Raw genomic sequence first — 22,327 nt, 5'->3', positions numbered from 1 at the left:
AAAAAAATAGGAATGCAGGTGAGCTACTACCAACAGCATAGTGAATGCATTATTGTGGCCAAGATAGACATGAAGCCCACGCCTGCTACAGTAGTACAAGTTTATATGCCAACTAGCTCTGCAGATGACGAAGAAATTGAAGAAATGTATGATGAAATAAAAGAAATTATTCAGATAGTGAAAGGAGATGAAAGTATAATAGTCATGGGTGACTGGAATTCGATAGTAGGAAAAGGAAGAGAAGGAAACGTGGTAGGTGAATATCAATTGGGGCTAAGAAATGAAAGAGGAAGCCTCCTGGTAGAATTTTGTGCAGAGCATAACTTAATCTTAGCTAACACTTGGATCAAGAATCATGTAAGTAGCTTGTATACATAGAAGAAGCCTGGAGATACTGACTGGTTTCAGATAGATTATATAATGGTAAGACAGAGATTTAGGAACCAGGTTTTAAATTGTAAGACATTTCCAGGGGCAGATGTGGACTCTGACCACAATCTATTGGTTACAAACTGTAGATTAAAACTGAAGAAACTGCAAAATTGTGGCAATTTAAAGAGATGGGACCTGGATAAACTGACTAAACGAGAGGTTGTACAGAGTTTCAGGGGGAGCATAAGGGAACCATTGACAAGAATGGGGGAAATAAATACAGTAGAAGAAGAATGGGTAGCTTTGAGGGATGAAGTAGTGAAGGCAGCAGAGGATCAAGTGGGTAAAAAGATGAGGGCTAGTAGAAATCCTTGGGGGACAGAAGAAATATTGAATTTAATTGATGAAAGGAGAAAATATAAAAATGCAGTAAATGAAGCAGGCAAAAAGGAATACAAACGTCTAAAAAATGAGATCGACAGGAAGTGCAAAATGGCTAAGCTGGCATGGCTAGAGGACAAATGTAGGGATGTAGAGGCTTGTCTCACTAGGGGTAAGATAGATACTGCTGCAGGAAAATTAAAGAGACCTTTGGAGAAAAGAGAACCACTCGTATGAATATCAAGAGCTCAGATGGAAACCCAGTTCTATGCAAAGAAGGGAAAGCAGAAAGCTGGAAGGAGTATATAGAGGGTTTATACAAGGGCAAAGTACTTGAGGGCAATATTATGGAAATGGAAGAGAATGTAGATGAAGATGAAGTGGGAGATATGATACTGCATGAAGAGTTTGACAGAGCGCTAAAAGACCTAAGTCAAAACAAGGTCCCAGGAGTAGACAACATTCCATTAGAACTACCGACAGCCTTGGGAGAGCCAGTCCTGACAAAACTCTACCATCTGGTGAGCAACATCTATGTGACAGGAGAAATACCCTCAGACTTCAAGAAGGATATAATAATACCAATAACAAAGAAAGCAGGTGTTTACAGACGTGTAAATTAGCGAAGTATCAATTTAATAAGTCACGACTGCAAAATACTAACACGAATTCTTTACGTATGAATGGAAAAACTGGTAGAAGCTGACCTCAGGGAAGATCAGTTTGGATTCAGTAGAAATATTGGAACACGTGAGGCAACAGTGACCCTACAACTTATCTTAGAAGCTTGATTAAGAAAAGGCAAACCTACATTTCTAGCATTTGTAGACTTCGAGAAAGCTTTTGACAATTTTGACTGGAATACTCTCTTTCAAATTCTGAAGGTGGCAGGGATGAAATACAGGGAGAGAAAGGCTATTTACAGTTTGTTCCGAAACCAGATGGCAGTTATAAGAGTCGAGGAGTATGAAAGGGAAGCAGTGGTTGGAAAGGGAGTGAGACAGGGTTGTAACCTATCAGCAACGTTATTCAATCTGTACATTGAGCAAGCAATAAAAGAAACAAAAGAAAAATTCAGTGTTGGTATTAAAATCCATGGAGAAGAAATAAAAACTTTGAGGTTCGCCGATGACATTGTAATTCTATCAGAGACAGCAAAGGACTTGGAAGAGCAGTTGAACAGAATGGATAGGGTCTTGAAAGAAGGATATAAGATGAACATCAACAAAAGCAAAAGGAGGATAATGGAATGTAGTTGAGTTAACTTGGGTGATGGTGAGTGAATTAGATTAGGAAATGAGACACTTAAAGTAGTAAAGGAGTTTTGCTATTTGGGGAGAAAAATAACTGATAATGGGCAAAGTAGAGAGGATATAAAATGTAGACTGGCAATGGCAAGGAATGCATTCCTGAAGAAGAGAAATTTGTTAACATCGAGGATAGATTTAAGTGTCAGGAAGTCGTTTCTGAGAGTATTTGTATGGAGAGTAGCCATGTATGGAAGTGAAATGTGGACGATAAATAGTTTGGACAAGAAGAGAATAGAAGCTTTCGGAATGTGGTGCTACAGAAGAATGCTGAAAATTAGATGTGTAGATCATATAACTAATGAGGAGGTATTGAGTAGAATTGGGGAGAAGAGGAACTTGTGGCACAACTTGACTAGAAGAAGGGATCGGTTGGTAGTACATGTTCTGAGGCATCAAGGGATCACCAATTTAGAATTGGAGGATAGCGTGGAGGGTAAAAATCGTAGAGGGAGACCAAGAGATGAATACACTAAGCAGATTCAGAAGGATGTAGGCTGCAGTACGTACTGGGAGATGAAGCAGCTTGTACAGGATAGAGTAGCATGGAGAGCTGCATCAAACCAGTCTCAGGACTGAAGACCACAACAACAACAATGGCACAGAACATCCTGTACTTATACTGCACCACGCTCAAATTACCATAAGAATGAAGGGCATCCAAAATCTGTACGTGATATCACCCCAAAATGTGATTGACCCACCTCCCTGATTAATCTATCGTACACATCCCTGAATCACACTTTTCTACAACAGACAAATACTGCACTCAGTGCTGGAGAGAACCTCACTGTCAATGGCACAGATTTCATTACAGGTATTCTCTTCATTACCGTGGGGATGTTTATACTGTTTTTTGTAATGGATGCTTAGAGGTCAAATTCATTGTGTGGAGTCAATTGCGTACTGTGCAGATTAGATTAGATCTAATCAAACAATGGAAACTCCAGGTTATAATATCAGCAATATTACTAAAAGGATATGTTGCTATTCACCATAAAGGTGACCTGTAAAGATTGTTAAGTCTTTTTGGTGTGCCTGGCTGAAACTTAATGGGTTATCTTCATGGTTAGTAGCAATCTGTTCTTTCATTAATTGTTATATTAGATATACTCTTCTTCTGTAGAACCATAGTGTTGAGATCCTCAAAGATATCAAGCATGTCAGAAAAGAAGACTACATATGATGATGAATATTTACATAAAAATAGATATGCCAGTTTCCACAGATCTTAAGTGAAATGATTTTTGTTGGTGTTGAAATAAGTCAAGAAATCTTAAACATAGTGTTATTTTAGAGGTGATAGTAAATTTGTCACAAGGTGTGGATGACATCATCAAACAGAAAATCAGTTTACAATGCTTATTTATGTTGATCATATTACTGCACACAAGAGGAAAAGAGATGTTTCACTGCACACTTACATTATTTGATGTTGTAAATAATATGTACAAAGGACATTTTCTTACAAAGTCCTGTTTGAGCTAAAAATAAAAGAAGTGCATTTTTATTCTCAATTTTATTTTTACATGAAAGCCTGTACTTCAGTCTACTTTTCTGCATAATCTCCACTAATATTAAGGCAGTTGTAGTACCACACAACCAGCATTAGAGTATTGCCCTTGTTGAAATCTGCCATACGATTAAGCAACAGTTGCATAAAGCTCACTTCTTGATGCTTGAGGAAACTCGTTACATAATGTTGAAATCATAAATCATCTGTTTTCTCTCAGTTTTTCATCAACTTTCTGCACTAAATCATCTGTAGTGACTGAAGGTCACTCGTTTCACTCCTCATTATGCACATTTGTACAGCCATATTTAAAAGCTCTCACTCATTTCCATATCATCCCTTTGCTCATAATATTTTCAGCAAACACTTCACTGATTTGATGATGAATTTCACCTGCTTTCACACCTTTAACACTAACAAAATGAATCATAGTGTGTATTTCACTGTTGGCCAGATTCCCATCGGAAGAGTCATTTCAGATATTCTCAAACAAGCATAAAGATGCCAAAAATTGGTGGGAATTATGTAGACAGATAGAATACAGTACATGCTTTCATATAAAAATAAAATTGCTAAGAAAACTCTAATTATTGTATTTTTATTTCAAAACATTTCTTACTTGAAAAACATATTTCTTACATCAGTTTGTTTTACTATGAAATTCATCAACGAAGCAGAAGAAGGTAGCCACCAATACACCATTTAGGCACCTGTTTAACTGAAGTTTGTTAGTAATTAAACTTTTTGTAGCTGCTGGTACATTTTTGAAAACGTATGTTCCTGAATAATGTACACCTTTCTGGGTCAAAGTAAGTGGTTTTAAATATTTATTATAGTACTGATTTCATGAATTGATCTGTTGGTTTGTAAAAGAGATATTTGTGATTTCATAAAGGAATAAACATGTATTATGCAGTAATTATTATCTCCAGTTTCTTATAAAGGCCTGTGCAGGGAGTTCCTGATTTCATACAACAAACAGTAATTCATATTACACACTTTTGGATTTGGGAAACATTAGCTTGGCATGATAAGGTACCCCAAAAAATTATCCTGTTGATGTTATGGGATGAAAGTAAGTGAAGTGTGCTAGATTTTTTGTCTCTGTTTCTGACATTACCTGAATTCCAAATAAAAATTTGTATAGGTTCTTGTAGGTTTACATCTCCCATCTAAGCATATATTAAAATCCCAGTTGAGCAAACCAATTTTAAATTTACTTCCCAAAATTAGCTACATAAAAAATAAATGTCTCATTCTCAAAATAGTCAAGAAGCTGAATATGAGCAAATAAAATCTGCAGTATCACTCATTATTAGCGCACTTCGGGTTTGCTAGATAACCATCATTGCACCATGGAGTTATCAGTAGGAAGCAGTACTTACAAACTTTGAATGACCTGAAGAATCAGAAATGTTTGAGGAAGAAGAAGAGAAGAAAACTTGCAAACTTACTTACAACATAAATTTGTGTTCAGCACCAGAATATTTTAGAATAAATACTTCTTAAATAATTACATTAATTTTGTAATTAACTACAATTAAAGTGTAAATTTTCATAAAAATAGAAAAACCATAGTTTTTAGACAATAGCTGATTTCTGAAATAATTACACTTTCTGATTAAAAATTTGTAGAACATGAAAATTTTGAATATCAGTAGCTTTTGAAGTAATATGTTTTGTGGCAAACTAAAGTATTTTCCTAAAATAAGATAATGAGAACTTTCAAACAGGATCTGTTCAACCACATTCTAATAAACTTTGGTTAGATTTTTTTTATCCAAGGATCCTCTCACAATTTGTGGCTTACACATCTCACAATGATGTAGAATTTGTACATTATAATACAACTAAAATAAATAGCCCAAAGTATACATACATGCAGAATATATAACTCTAGTTTAATAAGAATAGGACAGGTGGTCAGCTGCAGACTTTAATCATCCAGAAATGTGCAACATTCTGCAGTGGAGTGTGTGCTGATATGAAAATTCTTGGCAGGTTAAAACTGTGTGCTGGACTGATACTCAAGCTCAGGACATTTGCCTTTTATGGGCAAGTGTTCTACTGACAGCTATCCAAGCACATCTCAAGGCCCATCCTCACAGCTTTACTTCTGACAGTGAAATACCAGTCTGGAAACATATCCCAAACTATGGCTAAAAGTCTCTGCAATATCCTTTATTCCAGGAGTGCCACTCATTCATATTTCACAGGAAAGCTTCTGTGAAGTTTGGAAAGTAGGAGATGAGTTACTGTCAAAAGTAAATCTGTGAGGCTGAGTTGTAAGTCATACTAAGGTAGCTCAGCCAGTAGAGCATTTGCCTGTGAAACGCAAAGGTGTTGAGTTTGAGTCTCAGTCCGGCACACAGTTTTAATCTTCCAGGAAGTTTCATATCAGTGCACATTCTGTTGCAAAGTGAATTTTGGAAACATTCTGCATACCGTGGCTAGACCATGTGTCTACAGTATCCTTTCTTCCAGGAGCACTAGTCTTGCATGTTTTGCAGGAGAGCCTCTGTGAAGTTTAGAAGGTAGGAAATGAGTTACTGGCAAAAGTAAAGCTGTGAGGACTGGTCATGAATCATGCTTGGAGATCTCAGTCAGTAGAGTACTTGCTCAGGAAAGGCAAGGATCCCAAGTTTGAGTATCAGTCCAGCATGCAATTTTTATCTGAAAGGAAGTTTCATATCAATTCAAACTCCATTTCAGAGTGAAAATTTCATTCCTCCAGGCTGAGCTAAGCTGCATCTCTGCAATATCCTTTCTTCCAGGAATACTAGTCTTATATGTTTTGCAGGAGAGCTTTCGTGAAGTTTGGAATGTAGGAAATGAGTTACTGGCAGAAGTAAATCTTTGATGACAGGTCATGAGTGATGCTTGGGAAGTTCACTTGGTAGAGCACTTGCTCATGCAAGGCAAAGGGCTCACATTCGAGTCTTGGTCCAGCACACAGGTTTAATCTGCTAGGAACTGTCATGCAATATCTTGTTTAAAATACAGTTTTTAATTATACATCTTTGAATAATACATTTTAGTTAAATTAATTATGTACTTACAATCAGCAAAGTGTCAACTAAGCACTGGATAATAAAGTTCTGCCTAAAGCTGCTTAAAAGAACCTTTTCAAATTTTGCACATTTATGTATTCCTCAGTAAGTATCTAATAAAATACAGAAAAAACTTTAACATAAAATAGGAACTGCATGCCTACATAACAGTTTCTATTCATAAACAAAACTAATAAAATAAAATAAAATTAGTACTTGACGTGGCTACTGCAGGAGGTATTAAACATGGAGAGTGATGCACAAGCCAATTAAAAGAAGAAACAATTATCGATGTATCTACAGAATATATAAGGAACTTAAGCAAAATGGTTTTTCATTATTTTCCACCATGTCTGTTCCTACATATTCCCATTTTCCTCTATTCATTAAGTTCTTTTATTTTTATTGAAGTTGACTATGTGTTCCATATAGACTGTAGTTTCAATTGTTAAGGCTTTCTTTTAACTGGTTCTTGTATTTCTTTCCATGTTTAATACCCCTTGTCTCAACAAATATTGTTTATCTTTTACATGGTTCATTTATTTCTTGCAAACTGTTACATAGTCACAGTTTTGAGTATAATAATGTTTTTTCTGTTTGTTCCTTTTGTATTTATGTGTTGTTCAGCCTTTTTACCTTTTAAAAATGCATTACCACCACACTCTCAAAGATTGCATTACTGTATGTTCTCTCACACTCCTCCATTTTCCTGCATTTATTCATTTCTGTTTATCTTATCGATATTGCTTAAGTTCCTTATATATACTGTAGATACATTGATAATTGTTACTTCTTTTAGTTGGCTTGTGCGTCACTCTCCATGTTTTATACCTCCTGAAGTAACCTTGTCAGGTACTAATTTTATTTTATTTTATTAGTTTTGTTTATTAATAGAAACTGTTAGGTAGGCATGCTGTTTCTATTTTGTGTTAAAGTTTTTCCTGCCTACTCCATCTTTTGTTATTTACTGTTCAATTTTTTACTTTTTCATTACATTACCACCACTTTGTCAAAGGTGTTATTTACTGAATGTTTCTGCTTCAATCTAGAAGTGTAATTTCTCTTCCAATGTTGTTTACAAAAATTGTAACTTCTTTGGTGACAATACTCAGTAAATTTCTGAAGATGGCCTTGTAAGCCAAAAGCCGATTAATACAATAAAAGTAATACTGTAGAACAAAAGCAAACTAGTGATTTGCATTTATTATAATGTTGTTCTACCAAGAACCGACAGAAGGTTCACTTCACATGAAACTTATGTAACTAGGGGAGAAATGTAACCTGAATAACTAGGGAGTGAAAGGTTAATTACAGCTTGTATGGAGATCTTGAAGGGGAACAGTAATTTGTAATTTTGTAATTTATTTGCATGAAACATGTAATTACATGCATAGCAATTGGTAGTACAATACAACAGCATACAATCTAATTTTACTTTATAATTGGAACTTAAGAATGTAGTCCAAATTATTTTACATAATAATACTTTAGGTTTTAGTTTCTACAGTAGGCTGTAGAAGCACTCTTCAATGAGCCACTATTTTAGATGTTTTTTGAATGTCTCTCCAGTTATTACCTTCAGTTCATTTGGCAGTGCATTTAAGTATTTTGCTCCATAAATATATGGACTGTTTGCAGTTTTGTTCAGTCTCCTGTGTATCATATGGTAATTTTATACTTGTCTAGTATTGTGATCATGAATTTCTGCATTATGACAGGTATATTTCTTATCTTCTACAGTTAATACTATTGTTTCAAACATATACATTAAATAGATAGTCAGAATTTTAAATTCTATAAACAATTCCTTACATGATGTTCGAGCATCTTTTTTGCCTAATATTCTCAAAGCTCTTTTCTGCAGTTTAAATACTCGGTCTACATGAGTTTTGGAAGCCTCGGCCCACAGTGCAAGACCATATGCTAGAAATAGATGTATTAAACCAAAACACATCATCCTCATTGTTTGGGTATTGTCATATGGAGCTATTCTTCTTAAAACATACAGCCTAGATGATAGCCTTGCACATATGTTGTCAATTTGTTGTGTCCATAGTAGTTTGCTATCTATGCATATACCTAGGAATTTACATTCACTGCAGACTTTCCCTACGATATTGCTATCTTGAGAATCAATACAAGTTTGTAAATCACCAACATTGAGAGGGATTATAGTCTGCAGCTTGTGGTCGTACGGTAGCGTTCTCGCTTCCCGTGCCTGGGTTCCCAGGTTCGATTCCCGGCGGGGTCAGGGATTTTCTCTGCCTTATGATGACTGGGTGTTGTGTGGTGTCCTTAGGTTAGTTTGGTTTAAGTAATTCTAAGTTCTAGGGGACTGATGACCATAGATGTTAAGTCCCATAGTGCTCAGAGACATTTGAACCATTTTTTGAAGGGGATTATATTTGTTTTTTGTAAGTTGGCTTTCAGATTGTCATTTTAAAACTTTTCCTTTGCAATATCTATAAATTTTTTTACCTCTATGCCGAGATTAAGAATATCATTTCCCCAACAAAGGCCTGAAGTGTCATCTGCATACATTGTAATGAAGGTATCATTTTTTTACTATCTTTGGGAAGTCATTGACATAACATATAAAGAGGAAGGGACCAATTATCGATCCCTGACGCACACCCTTGATGTATAACTTTTTAATGTTTCTCCACTATTGTGTGAGATTGAGGTACACTGTCTTCTGTTTTTTAAATAAGATGTGATGAGGTGCAATAATTTTCCACTTATGCCATCTCTGGCCAGTTTTGACAGAAGTACCTTCGGATCAACCCTATCAAAAGCCTTTGATAGGTCTAGGAAAACTCCAGCTAAATTCATCCCTTCATCAATTTTGTCAAGAGCTTTCAGCATAAATTGAAGTGTGGCACTCATGGTGCTATTGCCACTTCTGAAACCATGCTGAAAATCTCCCAGGATGTTGTGCTTATTATAATGCTCTAACATATATTTCAGAATTATTTTTTCAATTAACTTGCTAAAAACAGAAGTTAAGGCGAGTGGTCTCTAATTTTCTACTAGTTGTTTATCACCTTTTTTTGTAGAGAGGTTTAACGATGGATAATTTTAGTATGTCAGGGAACACTTGTTCTTTTAAGACACTATTTATTAGATGCACCAAGTGATACGCTAGATTGTTTTCACACAGTTTAAGTAAAAATAGAGAAATTTCATCCCATCCAGTGGACTTTTTGTTTTTAAATTCTGTGATGAGCTGCAAAATATCCTCGATTTCAAGTTCATGGAGCTGATTAGCTTCAGAATTATCCTCAGCAAGACTTCCAACAGGTACTTTATCTGTGGTACAAAAGTCAGATTCTATGATATCTATGAAATAGTCATTAAAAATGTTACTGATCTCTTGGGGATTGGTGACATCAATATTGTTATTAGATATCTGTATGTTGATATTACCTTTTAGTTTTGTTTTACTGTCTCTTATTTCATTTACTATCGACCAGCAGGTATGGGAGAGTTAATCTTTTCACCCTTCAATCTTTTGACTTGCTTGCAAAACTGGTACTTGTATTGTTTGTATTTATCCCTGTGCTCATTGTTTTTGGTCTCTCTTTGTATCATATACATTTCTCCCATTTTTCCTTTCAGTTCTTTGGTAGTATTATCAAATTCCACGGGCTTTGGCTGTCTTGCCTTATTCTTATTAATATTTATCTTTCTGATGGGAATAGTATGATTTAGATGATAAGATAATGTATCTAGAAAAGCATCCCATTTATTATTCATTCCTTCGGCTTGAAATACTAGATGCCAAGATTCATGACCAAGACTCTCTCTCAGTTTGGCAATGTTGATAACAGAGAGAATCCTTTTGTATTCATAAATTTTCATTGGTTTTATACAATGATCTCGCTTTAGCACTAATAGCTGGCCTAGATGGTCAGATATGTGACCATTTACAACAGCAGCTGTGGCAATATTTTCACAATTAGTAATAACATGGTCTATAGAGCTTATACTAGTTGGAGTGATTCTAGTGGGTATGTCTCCCAACAGATCTTTTGCGCCATAAGAATAAATACTGTCTTTGAAGCGTTTCTTTCTTGGGAATCTTGTAACATGTTGACATTAATATCCCCTAATAATATAACATTTATATGCTCTTGCTTGGACATTAATTTACATAATACTTTATCTCCCCCCCATGAACCATGGACCTTGCCATTGGTGGGGAGGCTTGTGTGCCTCAGCGATACAGATAGCCGTACCGTACGTGCAACCACAACGGAGGGGTATCTGTTGAGAGGCCAGACAAATGCGTGGTTCCTGAAGAGGGGCAGCAGCCTTTTCAGTAGTTGCAAGGGCAACAGTCTGGATGATTGACTGATCTGACCTCGTAACAATAACCAAAACGGCCTGGCTGTGCTGGAACTGCGAACGGCTGAAAGCTACAGCCGAAATTTTTCCCGAGGGCATGTGGCTTTACTGTATGATTAAATGATGATGGCGTCATCTTGGGTAAAATATTTCAGAGGTAAAATAGTCCCCCATTCGGATCTCCAGCGGGGACTACTCAAGAGGATGTCATTATCAGGAGAAAGAAAACTGGTGTTCTATGGAGCAGAGCATGGAATGTCAGATCCCTTAATCGGGCAGGTAGGTTAGAAAATTTAAAAAGGGAAATGGATAGGTTAAAGTTAGATATATTGGGAATTAGTGAAGTTCGGTGGCAGGAGGAACAAGACTTCTGGTCAGGTGACAACAAGGTTATAAACACAAAATCAAATAGGGGTAATGCAGGTGTAGGTTTAATAATGAATAAGAAAATAGGAATGCAGGTAAGCTACTACGAACAGCAGAGTGAACACATTATTGTGGCCAAGATAGATATGAAGCCAACACCTACTACTGTAGTACAAGTTTATATGCCAACTAGCTCTGCAGATGACGAAGAAATTGAAGACATGTATGATGAAATAAAAGAAATTATTCAGATAGTGAAGGGAGACGAAAATTTAATAGTCATAGGTGACTGGAATTCGGTAGTAGGAAAAGGGAGAGAAGGAAACATAGTAGGTGAATATGGATTGGGGCTAAGAAATGAAAGAGGAAGCTGCCTGGTAGAATTTTGCACAGAGCATAACTTAATCATAGCTAACACCTGGTTTAAGAATCACAAAATAAGGTTGTACACATGGAAGAAGCCTGGAGATACTGACAGGTTTCAGATAGATTATATAATGGTAAGACAGAGATTTAGGAGATGGGACCTGGACAAACTGAAAGAACCAGAGGTTGTAAAGAGTTTCAGGGAGAGCATAAGGGAACAATTGACAGGAATTAGGGAAAGAAATACAGTAGAAGAAGAATGGGTAGCTTTGAGGGATGAAGTAGTGAAGGCAGCAGAGGATCAAGTAGGTAAAAAGATGAGGGCTAGTAGAAATCTTTGGGTAACAGAAGAAATATTGAATTTAATTGATGAAAGGAGAGAATATTAAAATGCCGTAAATGAAGCAGACAAATTGGAATACAAACGTCTCAAAAATTAGATCGACAGGAAGTGCAAAATGGCTAAGCAGGGATGGCTAGAGGACAAATGTAAGGATGTAGAGGCTTATCTCACTAGGGGTAAGATAGATACTGCCTACAGGAAAATTAAAGAAACCCTTGGAGAAAAGAGAACCACTTGTATGAATATCAAGAGCTCAGATGGAAACCCAGTTCTAAGCAAAAAAGGAAAAGCAGAAAGGTGGAAGGAGTATATAGAGGGTCTATACAAGGGCGATGTAGTTGAGGACAATATTATGGAAATGGAAGAAAATGTAGATGAAGATGAAATGGGAGATACGATACTGCGTGAAGAGTTTGACCGAGCACTGAAAGACCTGAGTCGAAACAAGGCCCCCGGAGTAGACAACATTCCATTGGAACTACTGATGGTCTTGAGAGGGCCAGTCCTGACAAAACTCTACCATCTGGTGAACAAGATGTATGAAACAGGCGAAATACCCTCGGACTTCAAGAAGAATATAATAATTCCAATCCCAAAGAAAGCAGGTGTTGACAGATAATTACCGAACTATCAGTTTAATAAACCACAGCTGCAAAATACTAATGTGAATTCTTTACAGACGAATGAAGAAACTAGTAGAAGCCGACCTCGGGGAAGATTAGTTTGATTTCCGTAGAAATATTGGAACACGTGAGGCAATACTGACCCTACGACTTATCTTAGAAGAAAGATTAAGGAAAGCAAACCTACGTTTCTAGCATTTGTAGACTTAGAGAAAGCTTTTGACAATGTTGACTGGAATACTCTCTTTCAAATTCTAAAGGTGGGAGGGGTAAAATACAGGGAGCGAAAGGCTATTTACAATTTGTACAGAAACCAGAAGGCAGTTATAAGAGTTGAGGGGCATGAAAGGGAAGCAATGGTTGGGAAGGGAGTGAGACAGGGTTGTAGCCTTTCTCCAATGTTATTCAATCTGTATGTTGAGCAAGCAGTGAAGGAAACAAAAGAAAAATTCGGAGTAGGTATTAAAATCCATGGAGAAGAAATAAAAACTTTGAGGTTTGCCGATGACATTGTAATTCTATCAGAGACAGCAAAGGACTTGGAAGAGCAGTTGAACAGAATGGATAGGGTCTTGAAAGAAGGATATAAGATGAACGTCAACAAAAGCAAAAGGAGGATAATGGAATGTAGTTGAGTTAACTTGGGTGATGGTGAGGGAATTAGATTAGGAAATGAGACACTTAAAGTAGTAAAGGAGTTTTGCTATTTGGGGAGCAAAATAACTGATGATGGTTGAAGTAGAGAGGATATAAAATGTAGATTGGCAATGGCAAGGAAAGTGATTCTGAAGAAGAGAAATTAGTTAACATCAAGTATAGATTTAAGTGTCAGGAAGTCATTTCTGAAAGTATTTGTATGAAGTGTAGCCATGTATGGAAGTGAAACATGGATGATAAATAGTTTGGACAAGAAGAGAATAGAAGCTTTCGAAATGTGGTGCTACAGAAGAATGCTGAAGATTAGATGGGTAGATCACATAACTAATGATGAAGTATTGAATAGGATTGGGGAGAAGAGAAGTTTGTGGCACAACTCGACCAGAAGAAGGGATCGGTTGGTAGGGCACATATTCTGAGGCATCAAGGCATCACCAATTTAGTATTGGAGGGCATTGTGGAGGGTAAAAATCGTAGGGGGAGACCAAGATATGAATACACTAAGGAGATTCAGAAGGATGTAGGTTGCAGTAGGTACTGGGAGATGAAGAAGTTTGCACAGGATAGAGTAGCATGGAGAGCTGCATCAAACCAGTCTCAGGACTGAAGACCACAACAACAACAATACTGTACCAAGGGAATTAAATTCAAAATTTCTATTTGGTGATTTATACAATGCTAAGATAAAGTGTAGAACAGACAAGAATTTTAACTTAATTGCTACAATTTCACAGTGAAAATTAGTGAAATACTCTTTTAACCGAGCAATATTTTCATAAGATTCTACTGGGTTATTTGTTCTCAGGTAGATAGTCACTCCTCGACCTTTATGGTTAGAATGACAGTAAAAATCAGTTAAAGAATAATTTTGGACTTTAAACAGGTGTATGTTATTTGCATATTTTTGGTGTTCACTGACAACTAGTATGTGGGGTGTAATATCTGAAAGACAGTGGTTGAAAACATCTATCTTACTGCCTAATCCTCTACATTATAATGAAGGAAAGAAATATTGCTTTCTTCAGGCACATTTTGTGCATGATCATCCCCTCTTCTGCCTTTTAGTTTTCCTTATTATTTATAATGTTGCAAATATCAGTAATTATCTTAGTAAAGATCTTGGAGCCTAACCTGTTTGAGTGAGTACCATCTTTCCCCAGACATTTGTTGCTTAAAAACTTATTTAGATCGATAAATATTACTCCTCGATTATTAGAGATCTCACAAATATTACAATTTATCCTCTCTATATACGTATCACTCACAGACCTTCTGTAGATTATTCCGCTGACTACAGTTCTTGAAGACCTGTATAAGTTTCTAGCTGATCATATTAAGTTTCTAGTTTCACTGACAATTTCTTCCTCGGTGGTGCTACATAGTGAATTTGTTCCTACTTGAATGTAAACACCTTTGTGGATTCTTGTGGCTTCACCTGAAGATCTCGGATTTGAATTTCGAATATTGATTAAGTGATTATTTAATTGATGGATCCTGATACCAGGGCAAACATCAAGTCTCGATTTTGGCACATCAACATTTTTTAGTAGTGAGTCACCTATAATTAGAAAAATCTTCTTGATTATCCTTTTCAGTACTGTGATGACTAATTGGTTTTTTTATGTATGTGTTGTTGTTCCAGTGATATTTGTTTCCTGATTATGTGTTTTCACTTTGCACTTCTTCATGAACAGTGGATATTAAAGGTTCAGAAAATGAGTATCGTCACTTCATGAGTTTTCACTGTTAAGATTGCTTACAACAACTTTCCTGCTTTTGATAGAAGGTTTTACAGTTTCCGTAAGACCATCAAAAACCGTGGCACTTAATGATTCAGTATATTGGATATCATCACTTTGTAAATTTTCACCATTAATTTTGCTTGAGGATGAAGTGAGACAGGGTTGTAGCCCATCCCTGATTTTATTCAGTCTGTAAGTTGATCAAGCAGTCAAAGAAACCAAAGAAAAATTAGGAAGAAGAAATAAAAGCTTTGAAGTTTCCTGATGACATTGCAATTCTGTCAGAGCTACAGAGACTTCAAAGAGCAGTTGAATGTAATAGACAAGGTCTTCAGAAGAGGATGTTAGATGAACATCCATAAAAGCAAAATGAAGGTAATGAAGTGTGATCAAGTTGAATCAGGCAACACTAGTGCAATTGGATTAGGAAATGAGACACTAAAAGTAGTAGATGAATTTTGCTGTTTTGGGAGTAAAATAACTGATGATGGCCAAAGCAGAGAGAATATAAAGTGTAGACTGGTAATGTCAAGAAAAGCATTTCTGAAGAAGAGAAATTTGTTAACATCTAATATGAATTAAAGTGTTAGAAAGTCTTCTTTGAAGGTACTTTTTTTCCTTACATTGTGCCATGTATGGAAGTGAAATGTGGACAGTTAATAGTTACAGTGAGAAGAGCTTACAAATTTTTGAAGTGGACGCTACTGAAGAATACTGAAGATTAGATGGGTAGATCACGTAACTCATCAGGAGTTAATGAATAAAATTGGGGAGAAAAGAAATTTGTGGCACAACTTGACTAAAATAAAGGATCAGTTGACTGGGCACAAGAAATCATCAGTTTAGAATTGGAGGAAAGTGTAGGGGATAAAAACTTTAGTAGGACACCAAGAGATGAATACAGTAAGCAGATTGAATGGACATAGGTTGCAGTAGTTATTCAGAGATGGAGATTCTTGCTCAGTGTAGAGTAGCATGGAGAGCTGAATCAAACCATCTTCAGATGAAGATATCAACAAGAACTAACAACAAAAACAACATTTCATGTAAATGTACAACAATACTAGTTAAAACAGCTTAAAAAATAAATTACAATCTTTCACTGATGATGTGGCCTATGTTCTTCAATGTCACAAATACAGATTTCAATCTGAAACCAAATTGGCACTAATATATAAAAGCTGAGCTATGATTAAATTTTATAAGTCATGTGAAGTGTAATTGTGACCTCACCATTCGGAAGCAGACTCCAGAGGCATACAAATGCCAATGACAAACAAATGTCCATGTGGCATGATACTCGAATAGTAAGAGGCCAAGTACTGTATTATCCTAGAGGGGTATGACTTTATTATTATGTTTTTATGAATACAGTCATTCCTAATTTGTTCATAGTAAATCAAAAGTAGTATGACAAAACCTTGTATCCATCAAGATGCATCTTCAGAATGAAATTTTCAATCTGTAGTGGAGTGTGCACTGATATGAAATTTTCTAGCAGATTAAAACTGTATGCCGGACCAAGGCTCGAACTCAGGGCCTATGCCGTTTGTGGGCAAGTGCTCTACACTTGCCCATGATTTACATGTGATGTCCCAATAAGCACACCTCATCTGCCAATGTTTCACCTGCCATTTTATTTTCATATGTGTTTATTAGAAGTTTGGGATCTTTATTTATTAGGTTTCAGATAGTTTGGTAATTAGCTCTGCAAGTAGCCTCTTAGCAGAAGCAGTCAGATGCAGCCATGCTGCATTGATGTGGCTGAGTGAGGGATGATGAACCAGTCAAACCTGTGTGTAAATCAGAATGAGATTTTCACTCTTCAGTGAAGTGTGCACTGATATGAAACTTTCTGGCAGATTAAAACTGTGTGCCGGACCGAGACTCAAACTCGAGACCTTTGCAGGAGAGCTTCTGTTAAGTTTGGAAGGTAGGAGACAAGGTGCTGGCAGAAGTAAAGCTGTGAGGATGGGGTGTGAATCATGCTTGGGTAGCTCAGATGGTAGAGCACTTGTCCATGAAAGGCGAAGATCTTGAGTTCGAGTCTCGATCCAGCACGTAGTTTTAATCTTCCAGGAAATTCCTGTGTGTGAATACCCCTCTCTCCTGAGGAATTCTCCAAGCTCTACACAGGCTACTTCATTTAATACATATTATATTGCTCAAAGAGTCCCACAAGGAGCATTTTCAACAATGTGCTGATGTTATCCTCAACTGTATAACAGAGGTTGCGGTCCAAACTGTTATTTGCATCATGTACTTAAATGAGCTTTTTAAGTAGCTCCTTCCCACAGGAGCCAAAATCACAGGTGACATTCCTGAGCCCTGCACTTGGCATAAAATACTGGTTATCTGGTTTTTGTTCCAGACCTGACACTCCCTCTCAAGAAATTCTTAGTTTGTTAAACATTTACCCTACTAGCCATAGTTTGAACCTTTTGTCTTGTACTATCAGATTGCTTCTGAACCTGGGATGTTTGCATGTTGCTGTCTGCAGTCTTCAAAGGACTGAAGGTATTAGAATTATGTAGACTGAAACTATCAGACTTGCAGCATATATGGTGTATTTCTCTGACTATACATTCTACAAACCCAGTTCATTTTAGCCTGATTGTGAAACCACATTTCTAATCCAAAATGGTTATATTTTCAACAAAAAATAGATTGAGTTGTCTACTTCCCCTGACAAAAATTATCACATTACTATCATCTAATGTTATCCAGTTAAGTAATTAGGTGAGTGTCTCAGACCAGCACTCAGTAGATGTAATTCAGGCACCATTTGACAAATTCCTCCTTGGTGAGGAAGTTTTTCAGAATATGAAGGTATGTAAATTGGGCACATGATTAATTTTTATTCCTTGGTTGTATAAAATATGCATACTATATGAGTTATCTTACCTTCAAAGCTTAAAAAATTCTTCCTTTCAGTTATACAGAAAAAATCTGGTGTTCACTGGAAAGCCATTTTAATGGAAAAGCTTTCCAAAATGTGTTGTAATGTGTTTCTGTTAACTTGGAACAACTAAAGATCTCTAAAAAATATCTATAATTTGAAAAAAAAAATGTCCCAGATGAAAAGTTAATATTTTCAGAGGGGACGTCTGTGTGTGCTGATAACTTCCCAGCTCACCACCTCCAAACCTCACTCCCGTAAGAAGGGGAGAGTTCAACTTTTCATTTTAAAATGGGAAACCACCACCCCCCCCCCCCCCCTCCCATTTTTACTGAATATTTAGATTCTATGCCAAAAATTACCTAGGGTTCACTGAAAACATATTTTTTTCATTCATGATAGATGGTGATGTAATAGACCAAATACATTTCTTTTTGTTTTTGCTGTTAGGGACCAACTCATTTCATTCTACATAACATTTACAATGAAAATGTAAACTTTTTTGATCTAATCGTTGATATTTTCGTTCAAAATTTAATTTAGTTTCCCAAATTTGGTTGTAGGAAAACTTTTACATTTATACATTTAAAAGCCTAGAAAAAAGTTGCTTGTAACATGGTATAGCTGTTCCCTTTGGGGTTGATTTCAGTGAGTCTCCACACCAATGATATGCTCGATTTTGGTGAGTCCCCTCAAATCTCATCATCAGGGTGACTGATTTCAGTGTGTTCTTCTGTCTTCTGCGTTCTTCTGCTGTAACTCTCATGCTGGATAGAATATTGCTGCTGGTGGAATACAAAACACAACCATTATAAGGAGAAATGTTCATAATAATTGTGATGAGGGCACCTGTCATGGATACACACATGCCGACTGCGCCCTCAGACACAAGCCCCATCCCTCAGTGCCCCACCATTTGGTGTGCCCCACTGAAACACCAGACTCTGATAGGCATTAACACCAAATGACTCAGCACCACTCCTCTCCAGAGCCTTTCTCTGACACATTTGAAGTTATTGATGTTTCATCAGTAGAAAAGAAAATCCAACTACTTTTAATTTATTGTGAGGCTGAAATAAATTTTTCCCTTTATGCCAAGCATTTTGCTGGTAGACCATGATCTCACATGGCTATTTGTTATGTTGTAAAACAGTTTACTACCAAAGGAAGTGTTACACCTAAAAAAAGAACTTGCAGACCAACTGTTATGGAGAACCACAATAATGAAATTACTGTAATATCTGACTTATAATCCACATGTGAGTACCCAAGAAATATATCAGGAAGTGCACACTCAAGTTCTAGGTGATCCAAAACATCACAAACAGCATCTCTGCCGTATCTCCATGCACCAAGAACTTTGTCAGAATAAATTTTGTAACTGAAAGAGGTTTTGCATTTGGGCACTCATGCAAATGCAGAGATTCTCAGTTTTTTCTCAAGTAGTGTTACTCAATGAGTCAACTTTTACAAACCATGGTGAAGTTATTCAGCATAATGTGCGTTATTGGAGTTTGGGAAACCCACACTGGATATGTCATCATCAGTATCCATGGCCCTTAAATTTTAGTGGGGAATCATAGGTGACAAACTAGTTACCCCTTTTGTGGAAGGCACATTGAATGGAGAAAGAAATTATAGCTCGTTGCAAAGTAAGTTACTGATTCTATTAGAAGATGAGCCCCTCGAAGTGTGACAGAACATGTAGTTTCAACATGTTGGTTGTCTGGCACATTACTCTGCAAGAGCCCAAGAGGCATTAAATTGTGAGTTTAATGGCCAATTTATCACTAGTGGTGATCCACCACATCACCCGACCTTATGTCACCAGATCTTTCTTGTGGGGTTATCTTAAAGGCAAAGTGTATGTAGAAGTACCAACTTCTTGACAGAACATGATAGACCTTATTAGAAATGTTTGTATAAAAGTTAAATCAGACATGCTTTTAAGTTGTATGCATGAATCTCAAGCACAAATTAACACTGTATTGAAATGTAAGGTCACCTTTTGAGCATTTTTTGTGAATTACAATAACGTTGAGGGGCAAGGGACTCATTGAAATCAAGCAACCTGATATGTGAGTAGCAAGGGGATTTACTGAAATCTGTTACCCCAATGGCGAGAGGCAAGGGACTCACCAAAATCAAGCACCTCAATGGGGACAGAAAACTGTTATGTAGACATCATTGTTCCCATAACATGCTAAAAATAGTGTGTTGACCAGGCATTTAAATGTCTAACTGTAAAACTTTTACTGTACAATCAAATTTGCAAGACTAAATTAAGTGTTTAACAAAAACATCAAATGGATGGAACAAAAAAGTTTACATTTTTATCACAAATGGTAATGTAGAATCGAAACACTCAGTTCTCAATTGGAAAAATTGAGTACTGTCAATTACAGTGCCATCTGGCATGAATGGGAAAAACAAAATGTTTCAGGTAAACCCTAGAAATTTTTTTAAATGATGAATCTGGATCTATAATAAAATTGGTGAGTTCTCATTTGACACCAGTTTCTACACTAGGCTAACCTGTGAGAGTCTCTTTATATATGCATAATTGATTGAACCTGCATATTGCATTCAAGTTATAGTCTGCCTTTGGTATTTTTATCTCCCATGTTTCCTTCTATTAACGAATTCTCTGTTATCTGGTGCCTCAGGATATGTCCTTTCATATTCTTTTGGTCAAGATGTCCCATTGCTAATTTTGCTCAGTACCTCTTCATTAGCTTTTAGATCTTTCTATGAAATCTTAGGCATTGGCTGTTACACCACATTTTATGCTCATCTTGTTTGTCCTGTTTATCATCCATGCATTGCTTTAACGTAAGGCTATTCTCCAGACAAATGCCACCAGAAATAATTATCTAACACTTCGTGCTATCTGTTAATGTACGTAGGGACTTAAGTTACATATGTCATCCCATGCTAAGACCAGTGCACAACTTTGAGAGGTTAACATTAGTATAGATACATGGGTACATATATATTCAACAACCTGCCATAGTTCATTACATGTCTTGCAGGCAATATGTTGGGGTTTAAGACTTAACTAAAGATCTTCCTGTCAGGCAACTAGTTTTACTTCATTGAAGAGTATCTTCACAGGATCTCTTAAAATTAGTGTTTTTAGTTTTTTATAATTAATTGTTGTTCCATAAAACAATAATATTAAAAAGTGTTTAGTTATTCCTTGTATGGGATTAAAACAAAATTTTAAATCTTTGAATTCTTTTGATATCACACAGACACCCCTCTGTAGTGTCAGTGGAATGCAACTAACATAATGTCTGGCACATCTACAATGTCATCATCTAACCACACAGTTAACTTTTTATTTCTTTTCCAGATGTCTCTTTTATTTCATTTACTGTTTGCTATAGGTAGACTTGAATAACATGGGGGATAGGTCACAATCCTGTCTTACTCAACTATTGCCTCCATTTCATATGCTGACCAGTTAAATTCAGATCACAGAGTAATGTATTATAGCACAGAATCACAAACAATGACTCGATCATGGTATTTAAAGAGAAATTATTTGGTGTGTGTGTAAGTGTAAGTGTGTGTGTGTGTGTGTGTGTGTGGTTGTGTGTGTGTGTGTGTGCACGTGTGTTATGTAGGGTTTCTGTATTAGTCTGCTCTGAAGGACCTATCCCAAAGCTTAAAAATGTTGTCAATTATATTTACCTGCCATTCAACCTCTCAACACCTCCTTCCCTTATTAAAAATTTTCATATCTTGAAATTACTTTTCTGGTGTGACGATGTCATCACATTACTTCTGTCAAGCTGAATTAAATTTCTTATTCTTAATTTTTATTTGATTAATTGTAACTAATAAAAGGTTAATTTAATAATTTATTTAATTTTAAGGATGATCCCCTATCAGCCTTGGATTACCAAGTTGGCAAGCAGGTCTTTACTGAAGGAGTGAAAAAACTTTTGCTAAGGCAAAAAAGGACAGTTATTCTTGTTACACATCGTTTACAGTTGTTATCCTATGCAGATAAGGTAAAAAAAACTATTTTATAATTCTGAAATAATCAATTTTTGACAATGTAATGTGATTGTATAGATAAAAAATCTATTCACCAAGTGGCAGCTGGAGAACATACTTATAAAGAAAATATAATAATAAAAACGAATAGGACACTGAAAAAAGTATGCTACAGCCTACACTTACTTGCATGCAAAGCAAACTTCCAAACTGTCAGAATTGCATACGTTGCCCAGTTCCACAGTATTCTACAGTATGGAATTAAGTTCTGAGGTAGCACAGCTGCTAGCTCAGTAATCTTGCAGACCCAAAAAAGAGCTGTAAGAGCAATGCACCATGCAAAACAGACTGACTCA

The 22,327-nt window shown here is 36.3% G+C and overlaps 1 protein-coding gene across 2 annotated transcripts in view; it reads left to right on the top strand.

Annotated features, from left to right (window-relative positions):
* Nucleotides 1–22,327, top strand: part of LOC126357744 (ATP-binding cassette sub-family C member Sur) — a 546,341-nt gene that overhangs the window by 379,165 nt on the left and 144,849 nt on the right. For both annotated transcript variants that reach the window (XM_050007483.1, XM_050007484.1), the window contains one exon: nt 21,848–21,985. In XM_050007483.1, the coding sequence (XP_049863440.1) occupies nt 21,848–21,985 (138 nt within the window). The remainder of the gene's footprint in view (nt 1–21,847; nt 21,986–22,327) is intronic.

Source organism: Schistocerca gregaria, chromosome 1 (genome assembly GCF_023897955.1).
Source record: "Schistocerca gregaria isolate iqSchGreg1 chromosome 1, iqSchGreg1.2, whole genome shotgun sequence".
NCBI lineage: Eukaryota > Metazoa > Arthropoda > Insecta > Orthoptera > Acrididae > Schistocerca > Schistocerca gregaria.
Note: the sequence above shows the minus strand (reverse complement) of the source record. Positions and strands in the feature narration are given on the sequence as shown.